The sequence below is a fragment of the Montipora foliosa genome, chromosome 2 (assembly GCF_036669935.1).
Source record: "Montipora foliosa isolate CH-2021 chromosome 2, ASM3666993v2, whole genome shotgun sequence".
Lineage (NCBI taxonomy): Eukaryota > Metazoa > Cnidaria > Anthozoa > Scleractinia > Acroporidae > Montipora > Montipora foliosa.
In genome coordinates this window covers 17,638,070-17,649,142 of record NC_090870.1, presented here as the reverse complement: position 1 = coordinate 17,649,142, position 11,073 = coordinate 17,638,070, and the positions used below count along the sequence as shown (strand labels likewise).

Below are 11,073 nucleotides of genomic sequence, written 5' to 3'. Positions count from 1 at the left end.
GCTTTCTTCTAATTCCTATATGTGTGGAATATAAATAGACATCTCCTATCAACGAAACTACGAAAATTGTACACAAACGGTTTAATGGTCACTTAAATCCGTTTGTGTTAGCCTGTAGCTTCACTCGCGCGTGCACTCGAATGAGCGGGTGACCCATGCGTAAATGCTGATCTTGTAACCCCTTAATTTTTCCTGATTTTGCAACTTTACTCGTTTATATCTCTGCTTCCGGACGGTGAATTTTTTTCATTTTTTGCATCTTAACTTAGATTAATTTAAAACGTTTGTCTTTCAAATTAAAAAAAACATTTTTTGGTGAAAAAAAATATTAGAGACACATTTAAAAAAAACTGACCTACAGATTTTGTTTAATTTTAAATATTTTAGAGATTATTTTTAACATTATCTGGTAACGCTGAACGGGAAGATTTCACCGTCCCGTTTTTTCAAAAAAAGACAATATATCTTGATTTTAAGGCTCAAAGAAATGCCTTATACAGTTGCCATGGTAACGTTATTTTGGAGGAAAATGTGATGTGAGAAATTTATGATGGGTACTTAATACCCTTGCCAAATTTCGTTGTGACATGATTACCCTAACTGTATCTAAGGACAGAATATGTTTATTTTTTTGAAAAAAGAAGAAACTATTTCGAGCATCCTTACGGGTTCTTCGCTGTCTATCTTATTCTCTTCTCTTTTGTTTGTTTTTTTTTTTTATCAGGTGACGTTTAATCTTTGCAAATCTCTGGTAGATGAGTGGATTCTTGTGACTGAGGAGGAAATAAGCAAGGCAGTGTATCATTTTATTGAAAATCACCACAAAGTAAGCAAAAAAGCGTTGTTGTCACATTGTTGACCTAAGTGCAGTAATTCAGCCCTGGGTTTGTTTATACAATGGATAAGTTATTGTTTAAGCATTTAAACAGCTTTTATTGCAACTTTATGCACTCTTAGTAATGCAAACGGTAGTCACAGTTACAAGTCGTGATTGGAAAATCTATGCGCGCATTGACACTTATAGGCAATTGAACTTAGCCCACTGGATGCATGCTTTCAACAGCTGGCTTTGCCGACATCTTTGAGATCTGTCATCTGTTTGTGCAAATTACAGAAAAAGTCGCAAGAAAACGTTTTAGTGGCACATATTTGAAGAGTGAAATGAGAGTTGTTTAATTATTTCCCACTTGAAAAACAAAAAAAATGATGAACCTCTTATTAACCGAACGCGAGGGCCGTACTGGGGAATATTGCCCCTAGCGCAGCGAGGTCCGTACAAAGTGGTACTATGGTCACTTTTACCTAGATTCAACCCTCTTGAGGCCCAGTCGGTTAGTTCTGAACGTCAGTAATGGCGGGCCGTGAAATCTAAACTTACACTCGAAGTAAACAGCCTTTGGATGAAAACCAATGCTCAAAATTTTGCCAGGCAGGTGTTAAGCAAACACACTTTCAAAATCCGAAGAAAAAAGGAAGTGTTTTTTTAATTAACGACATTAACGACAATGGAGGCAGAAAAGAAAGACCCTAGCAACGAGGTTGAAGTCTGGTTGGTTTGAAAACTCGGCGAACTTTAAGGAAGCATGTTGTTAGCAATGTTCATTACCACATGACATTGACCAGGCAATCAACATAGCGCAGACCAACATGGCGCCCTTACGATCGTTGCCCTGTCTGCTGTCAAACTAATTGACAAATGTTTGTCTCCAGATCATCGAAGGCGCCGCTGGAGTGGCTCTTGCTGCCTATTTGCGGGAAAAAGAAAGATTTTGGGGACAAAATGTAGTGATTATTTCTTGTGGAGGAAATATTAGCATGGAAAAGCTTAAGGAAATAATTTTAAAATGGAATTAATTTGTATAGGAATTCCAGAATTACCTTTTTTAGTTTCTTTTTCTGTTTTAAAGGTCAAATTATTATACTGTCAAGTAGAAAATTGTCATAAAGGCGGTAAATTTTTATGGAAGTAGTTTTATCTTTGCTGTCGTACATATTTACTCATAGCAGTCCAAAATAAAGATAATCAAAAACCAACCTTTGACTTGATTTGCGTTATTGTTAATTTCAGTTTACAGTGTCCGCCAATTAGTGCTCCAGCGCTAGAACGACTAGTTACTTATACGTAAATAAAGTTCCTTGTTTCCCCTTATTTCAGACCTTTTTAAATTTATAGTGACCACCTTTAGGAAATATAAAAGGCAGGTTTGTTTTCTATAATGAATGAATGAACTTATTAGTTGACTATAATACGTAAGCCCGGTTTACACTACATAAAATTTTTGGCACGGCTCGGGTGAAATTGGCACGGGTCCCAAAAAAAAAATAGAAGGTTCGGCCCGGATAAAATTTGCAGTGTAAACAACCTGTCCGCACCAAATTTCATCCGTGCCGAACCAAAATTTTTACCCGTGCTGGGACCTTCGACGAGGTAGTCCGAGCACGGGTGAAAATGGTACGGGTGCTGAAAAAATTGGCACGGTTCGGATAGAACAAGTAGTGTAAACACTTTAACCGGCCAAGTTTGAGCCTTAGCGGTTTTTTTGCGTATATTTCAAGATGGCTGCTCATTCTTCACCAAAATCACGCGGACGTTCTTGATTATAATTGAGCTGCGCATGTCTCCAAGAGAAGTTACGCGGGCCCAAAATTTTGGCACGATATTTTTGGTACGGTAAAAATGGTTTAGTGTAAACAGTTTCCCGAGCTCCTTTTTGGCACCCGTGGCAATTTCACACGAGCCGTGCCAAAAATCTTCTGTATTGTAAACCGGGCTGTACATTACTGGCTTTGCAGCCAACCTTACAAGTATGAACTGATAGGAAAAGTGATAATCAAACTGCAATAAAATATTACAATCTTCATTAAAACTTGAAATATAACATGGCCTCTAAATCAAAAACGTCTTTAAAAACTGCTTCTTTATCCAAGAGTGAATTAGATAAGAGTGTTTCTCTATCACTGCGGTCTTTCCCCAGCATTGTCACAAATGTATTTATTTTATATAAACTTTGCGCGGGAAAACAAACAAAGGGTCGCCACTTTTCACCAATCAGGAGAAGGCAAGTCGCGGGGGACTGCTTCTGCAATGTTTTTTTAGTGACATGACACCTAACTTTCGCTGGAACGAGTATTCTAAACATTGACTCATTTGTGACTGTGCTGAGGAGCTCAAACATGCCCTAAGAACACTCTTATCTGGCGCGAGATACGAGATAAAAAGATAAAATAAGATATGAGATAAAAACTGAATGCAGGCGACTATAGATCGTTTTCACGTGACGTCATCATTTTCTAAAATCCAAAACTAAAGAGCCACGAAAGTTTTTATCCTTATCAGGCATAAGAGGCGGGAAATTTGTATCCATTTGCAATTTTAAAGCTCAATAGCGTGCTTCGTTTGGAAACCAGAGCATTTTGAATTTCTGAGTTATTGCGGTGCGTGACACGAGCCGACGATCGAGTTTATTGAGAAATATATATTTATCTCATGGTTTTGAGCCATTTTAGAATTTAAAGCATTAGGAAAAGTGCTTAGGTAAATAGCTGTCTGTTCAGTACAGATGATCACTCGCCTAGATAGCCAAAGTAAGTAACAGATGTTGAGAGTCCACAAAGTGAAAGAATCAGTTTGTAAATGCGAACCACAAACGTTTGTCCACTGGTTTTCTGCTCTGTCAAAAACACATAAGCGCGAATGAGACCCTCATCACACTATCACGAACTTCTAAATCATTTTCTGAAGGGCGATGCGGACAGGTGTGGAAAAATAACTGCCAACTGTAATTATGTTTCTTTATAAAAAATATAGTTTGATATCAGTCATGTTGCAAAATTTCCGCGACTAGCGTCATTTCTGCAGCATTAGAAACAGAAGCAGCACTACAGTCCTAGTTTTTTAGAGCAATTCAATTACTTGTTTATCATCAAACTACTGATTAGGTCATGTCATCTTGTTTTCCAATCGCACACGGCATTCGGCCAACGCTTTCATACGGCTCGAACTATGTACTTGTTTTCATCGAAGACTGTCAAAACATTTTCTCAATACTTCATGGTTTTCTCGTTGTTTTCCTTCTTGCTCATTTTCGCTTTCCGTCTTCCAGTTCAAAATATCGACATTAAGAGTATGTTGTTCCAAGTCATAGGATTCGTGATCATGACCACGAAACCACGGAACACTACGTGACCGGGTTGTGTTAGTGACCGGAAACGAGTTTTTGTGTTTTCGTTGCACGCATTGTAATATCCGCTTATCGTGAGACTCGGTAACACATCTACATAATTTTATAATTCTTCCGGTATATTAATTAACAATTATTGCATAAGCGTAAATAGCCAACGAGGCGCGTAGTGCCGAGTTGGCTATAACCAGTCTCATATCCAACAAGCGCGAATGGAATAATTTGATGAGAACTGATGCGATGTTGTGTAATACCTTGTGATCAGACAGACGCAGGCGGAACTGATCCAAGCTTTCCACAATTTTTTTTTCCTTTTTGGCTTTATTCAAGGAGAAATTTCGCTTTCCGGCGAAAACATTTTTAGTTTAGCAACGCTTAACGCAATCATTTATCATATAAGGTCAAACCAAGGTATATGAACTGATAACCGAGATTGAGTGAACCAATCAGAGCACGCGAAATGCATTAGCGGAGGTTGAGAATTTAATAAATACTTTTAAATACCATCGTAGAAACTTGTAAAGCGTCTGATTACTGGTTTTGATTGGAACCAATGACGTTGACAACAGTTTTAAATGTAAACAACTGCAGTAAAAACCCGCATGTAAGAACCTAGAATTTTCGAGGTCAGCAGGTCAGGCTGAACAGGTTTTTATATTTTAGGGTAGTTTTTCACAATCCAGGCTGATTAGGTTCTTAATAGGTCCTTGTTTTTCAGAACCACGGGCAGAAATATTGTACTACCAATACCTAATGGTTTAGTACTTGTATTTTCAGCAACAAAAATGCTTGTCTTGTTTGCTAAACAATAATATACAAAAAGAAACATTTTGGGCTATGTAAATTATGTGCATCATGAAAATTTAAATAAAAGGAAATAATAAATAAATGAACGGCGAAAAGATAAATAAAAAAAAATAAAATTCAAGAAATTAGTTTGTATTAAGTATAAGTTTGCATGTGTCAGATGAAGAAAAAACAAGCCCTAAGGACTACATCCACATACATTCTGAAGTGTATATCTATTTTATATTTTCTTTATTATTGGGTACATTTATACATTTATATACATGTATACATGTACAACCAGGTGATCTGGTGACGTAATTTGGAGGACTGGGATCAGGCTGAGCAAGTTACCCGGCTAGGAGGGTTAAAACATAGCCCGCCTCTACCTGAAGCTCACCTAAGCGGGATGACGAGTAGGCCACTAAGCACAAAAACAGATATGGTGGACAAAACAAAAGATTTTGGCCGAAAGTTTATAATTTTTTCTCACGTGTTCTGCTAGGGGCCGCTTTTCCGGATCTGGGGAAACTATTTTGCACTTTATTTGTCATTTCGTTCAGCAGATGCCACTGGTAAGTGACATAACGACGAAACAATTTCCCATGATGGTAATTTTGTAGCTCCATGTTTTTTTCGGTCTTTTCACCTCGGTTAGCCGAGGTAACTCTCCACGAAACGCTTGCAAGGCAAAAAGATGGCCTGCCTAGAAGGGTGTCTCGGACAAGAAAACAGATTGCCCCCGTTCCCGGTCTAGCATGGAAACGCTTCGATGCGTTTTCTAAAGGAACCGTACGTATGAAACGTTGGCTCATCCAGGGTAGTTCTGTTAGCGGGGGCACCCTCCCTCCATGTAAACAGGCCCTTCGAGAGCAAAAATAGCGCTAAACAGCAGTCTCATTGTTATTGGCAACACAAAGAGGATTATTATTTTTTTACTTCTATTGACGCGCAACCATCCTTAAATTTCTGAGGACAAGAGTGCGTCCTCCCAATTTTCGCTTGTTCATTGTCATTACAAACAAGTTGTGCCAATATTCGCTTGTCATATGGGACTGCACAGTTAAATGTCGTAAACTCGTGTAAGTTAAAAGTAGCTTGTCAAAGAGTTCTATTAGCTCATGATCACAGCCTCGTGATTCGCTCTTATGTAATCGAAAGGCATTAACGTTTGGTGGTAAAGCGTGGAGCTTGAAAAAGCCCTGACAACGCTATTTTAGGGCCTTGCGAACTTTGATGTGGTTTTTCGTGACCCTTGGACTGTGTCTAGTCGCTTTTTTTTAGCACTTTACCTAGAACTATCGATGGGTTGAGTTTTAGTCTGCGGTTCGAGACGATAGCGCGGATTAGTAAAAAAATAAAACCCACATACTAGTAATATATTATTTCCAGAAAAAGAAGAGAATGTAAACTTTATTTTCTCCATAACAAAAATTAACATGCCTTCATAAAACCAAAGACGCTTGGATCCTATGGCATTTGAATTTTTTTTCCTTGAACAACCACAAAACGAACTTTTGTTATCTTTTGGCTAAAATCACGCAAAGGCAACTTTTAACTTTACCATGGAATGTCAATATTAATCGGTGACAATATAACATAAAATATAATATAGTCTTAATATATAAAAAAACGTCCCCGCAATTTGGTAACCTCTAGTTCTTTTTTTTTTCTAGTGTTCGGCATAAGGCAGCAGATTTTTCAAGGGGAATAGCGTTAAGTTGGAACAGGGACCCAGAAGAATTCACGAAGAATATTTTGGCATTACTGACGAATGTATTAACTTACCTTTTAAGATTATTAACGGGTATTTCACTAAATTTTGCTGTACTGAGGGTGTGTGTGAAGAATTTCTATAAAATCCTTTTTTTCCCAGAATATTTACAGATGACTCACAAATAATCATAGACTGAACTGTTCTAATTCTGGAATGTTAATAGTTCTTTTCAATTGCGATCATGCGATAGCAATAAACCTCATTCAACTTTAGTGTTATCAGTTCCGTTGGCGAAGCAGATATTTTGGATGTTTTCTTTGCACAGCCCAATATCTGCCCCACGACCTATTAAAATCACACTGACGTGTATTGATGTTGATCGCTCAAGAACACAAAAGGGACACGCTAATAAGGCATGGGCTTAACGCTATGTCGGTTTCAGCGTTCCTTCAAATTCTAATAATGTCGATGATCAACAGAGCGAAGCCAAAGTTTCATACGTAGGCAGGATATTTTGTTTTGAAAATCATGAAATTATCACGTATTTCTTAACTCGGATACGGTTTTTCATGGTCGGTGTTGACGAAATTTCCAAACGTTGTTTTAGCCTCAACTGCTTCACCAGTTTATCGATTGAAGGAGCTCAAGCTGGGTACCTATTGCCTCTCTAGAGGTCGCAAAACATACCAAACAGTTAAATAGCCCTGGCAGGCGCGGTAAGTTTTTTTTTCTTATCGAAAGTTTGTTCTGATCCACAATGTTTGGATAAAAGTCGGTGTTGAACTCTGCGCTGAGACTTTCTGCGCTAAGACCTAAATTGTGAAAAAGAGGAAAAAAAATCCTTGATAAAATTGTTATTGTTAAAAGTATATATTTTTAATTTCTGTGTCACTGAAAGCTGTTCCAATATTTGGCTCTTTCAAAAAAAATATTTACGATACTACTAAGACGGCTATATACAATTAAATAACAAGCTGCCAGACTCATTCCCAAGTTTAGTCTTTGTTCAAGGAAAAATAAAGCCTAGCCTGTTTGGTGTTTGCCACTTTAAGTATAAATATCTAAAACTTGAGCTTAGAATTGTAAGAAAGTCTCCAGTAAAACAGCTACTCCATTGTGAAAACGTTTTTGTTTGAACTTAGTTTGTTCTCTACGATGCTATTTTATGTACAAAAACTTGCTTGTATCTGTTCTTTGCTATGCCCGGAGAAATTTTTTTTCCAAGTTTTGGTATTGGTTTAGGCACTTAGAAGTTACCGTTAAAAAGCTATGGACAACTAGCTACTATGATGCGTAACAGTTTCAAAGGAAGAATTCCTTATAGTTCGTGCTAAAGTAACCTTGAGGGATATATTTAAATATATACATTTAAATGTTCAACACTAAAAGCGGTCGACTGAAACGGGAATCCGTTCTCGCTTCGTTTCAATCTAACGGTAAGGGTGATTTGTCTGGGATAAAGACGATATTGATAATCTGTTGACCAGAAAGCTATATTTAAATCCTTAGCACCTTACAGCTTCTGTTCAGTTAAAGTGATCGTGAGAACTAACATCACCTCGTGATATTATTCAACATAAAGGGAATTGTTTTAACTGAGAATTAAAATCTACTCTTTTCTTAAACCCGAGAAGAGAGGTTAAGCCACAACATCACATAATTGGCTTTGTTCTCTTGGAAAAACTGGGTGAATTTGGCACAAGTGAAATACGACCCAAAGCTTCAAACAATGACTGAAAAAAAAAAAGAGGTAGGCGTTCTATAAAATCATTCAATATTAAAAGAGGGTCTATTGCAATCTAGAAATAGCAAGGAGCTTAATTCAAATAAAAGCATCTAATTAATGTTAAAAAAGAAATAGGAAAAAAGGCAAACTTTCTTTGTATTGGCCAATGGCAACAGTTGTTTGTAAAAACATAAGAAACAACCAATCAGGGAGCCGCGCGGGAAAATATCAGGAGACAAGTCACGTTTGATACGTTCTTTTCGTGCATCTTATTGGTAGCTAACTGCTTGGTTGAGTTTGTTTATCCAATCAGCGCTAAGTTAAGAATAACCCACTGAAGCGCCGGGTTGACCACTCGATTGGTTTCTTAGGAGACACGTTGTCCCTCGTTTTTTTTTTTTGTGGCTTAGGTGGATTTTCCCGAAAAGGTAAAAACTTGCGATTCCATTCGCGCGAAACGATGCGGGCGGAAATCAATATTGTTCAAGCAAATGTGATTTTCCAGTCATCCTCGAACGTTTGTTTTGTTATCGAGGCCGGTATTCTGATCATCCGTATGTTCGTTTACAAAATTAGCCACGTTTCCTATCCAAAGACTGAATTTTGCTCATTTGCTGTCCATGCAGGAAAGGTAAACCAAATTATAACTTTATAACGAGTATAACTGACGAAATGAATGAAGTTCAAGCACGAAATTATAATTTTACTCAATTAATAAGTTGAAGTCAGTTGGGCTTAGATCTGCTGCCTTGGATTGCGCCGAATTAAGCTTCCTTTCCAAGATGCAACACATGGGGTCAAAATGTACCATTCCTGCTTGTTAAGCAAGTTGTGCACCGAGGAGGACCTTCTAATCAACAAGGATTACTGACATTTTTTTTAATTTCATGGTTTCATAGGAACACATCAATGATGGCATCAACAATTCCGGAGCCAAGAGGGAACATGACATCACATCAACCGATGACACCAACGGTCAATTTTGTCTCTGTCATCTCAGCTATAACAATCAATATACTACTCAGTATTTTAGGAACACTTGGGAATCTTCTTGTTTTGGTGGTCATATTTTTTAACATTCGTTTGGCTTCTGTGTCAAATCTTCTCCTTGGAAACTTGGGTGCCATCGACTTGGTCTGCACAGCTTACTTAGTGCCTGGAGCAGTCTACAAAATATTCGGCGTTCAAATGGGTTTATGTTACGTACCTGAAACGTTTCTTACGGTTCAACGTTCCATTGTACAGTTTGTGGTCGCCGCATCAGTGTCCAATTTGTTTTTCATCGCTGTGGACAGATATCTCGCCATTAGCTTTCCATTCAAATACGCTTCGATGTTGACGAAACGCCGCGCTATATCTTGCATCATTCTATCTTGGATTGTCGCAGCTTTAATATCATTCACCTTTCAGTACTTCAAATTTTTTTACGTTCAATCTATCTATTGTACTCTTTTGATCTTACTGACGATCGCTTTATACATTTACATCTTCGTGTTTGCTATAAGAAAAGAAAGACAGATAGCCGCGTTGCAAGTTGCAAACATAAAGAGGGGAACCAATTTCTTGCACGAGCGAAAATCAACGAAAACCATGGTGATCATTCTAGGCGTGTTTTTAGCAGCTTGGGTACCAGCTCTTGTCTTTTATTCAACTGTGTCGACAGCCGATCCGAGATACGTGATGTATCAAGGATGGATCAATACGATATACTTTGTGAATGCGTCTCTAAATCCTTTCATTTACTGTGTTCGAAGTAGTAACTTTCGGAAAAAAGCAAAGCAACTGATGAAAGTAGCTATGATCCGCTTTAGCTTATAAGTGCACAATGGTTACAGACCTCGGGGCCGCATAAGAACTTATCAACTGATTCCTTTTAATTTCTGTTTCAATTAAATCGGGACTAGCTGCGTTTAAGAACAAGACTATGTGTTAAAAAAGTGAAATATTGTTGTACAAAGCAGATCATAAGTTAATATATATATATATATATATATGACGAATATAACGATAACAGATTTTATAGTTTGTTTCGATCGTTCAAAATGCCGCAAAATAATAAAAGGTATTAAAACCCTGCAATAAGGCTGCCTTATTTTGGGACCTTGTTTCTTCTAGGACCTACTCCATCTTTAATAACCATTCTGTTTATTTTGCTCTTGATAGCAGAATAAACAGAAAAGAGTGAACGAAACTGAGAAATTAAAAACAAAAAAACGCTACTAAACACATGACAGATTTTTATGTTATTTTGGAGCGAAAATCGTTCTCTGACCAATGACCTGCCAATGTGATCTCTTCTGTAGAGATGGTTGTTTGCTCAGCCGGAATTGGTCGACTGTCAGTGTTCAAATTAACCTAATTTGGTACACTGCTGGGTTCCAACTGCGTTGTATAATCACTATAGTGACTATAGGTAGCAATTGGAAAACGTCGACTACCAAACCTTACGACAAAGCGAGACATAATATTGTTTGGTAAAAATATTCCGTTCGAGACGTAAGTAAATCGTATAGCAAATATCGGGTTTTTCATCTCTAGCGGTGAGGAAGAAAGAAGCCCTTTCTTCACTGGAAGGCTCCGATTCAAATCCAATCCAAGGATATACGATTTTTTTCCCTGGAGTGAAAACAACATCATATTTTGCTGAAAAATCGCATTTTCGC

At 37.7% G+C, this 11,073-nt stretch overlaps 2 protein-coding genes across 4 annotated transcripts in view; both read left to right on the top strand.

Annotated features, from left to right (window-relative positions):
- Positions 1-2,034, top strand: part of LOC137992585 (L-threonine ammonia-lyase-like) — a 16,702-nt gene extending 14,668 nt beyond the window's left edge. Inside the window, exons 7-8 of the mRNA XM_068837996.1 lie at positions 725-826; positions 1,711-2,034. Of these exons, the coding sequence (XP_068694097.1) occupies positions 725-826; positions 1,711-1,854 (246 nt within the window). The 3' untranslated portion in view covers positions 1,855-2,034. The remainder of the gene's footprint in view (positions 1-724; positions 827-1,710) is intronic.
- Positions 2,035-5,185: 3,151 nt separating this feature from the next.
- Positions 5,186-10,492, top strand: LOC137992586 (trace amine-associated receptor 13c-like). Of its 3 annotated transcripts, XM_068837998.1 has the most exons (3): positions 5,189-5,542; positions 6,644-7,400; positions 9,310-10,492. In XM_068837998.1, exon 3 carries the CDS (start codon positions 9,320-9,322, stop codon positions 10,226-10,228), a length of 909 nt encoding a protein of 302 aa, XP_068694099.1. In that variant the 5' UTR covers positions 5,189-5,542; positions 6,644-7,400; positions 9,310-9,319; the 3' UTR covers positions 10,229-10,492. The 3 variants fall into 3 exon arrangements, with proteins under 3 accessions (XP_068694100.1, XP_068694099.1, XP_068694098.1); XM_068837999.1 differs by lacking the exon at positions 6,644-7,400 and having other exon boundaries at positions 5,186-5,542; XM_068837997.1 differs by lacking the exons at positions 5,189-5,542; positions 6,644-7,400 and adding an exon at positions 8,320-9,041.
- Positions 10,493-11,073: the final 581 nt, after the last annotated feature.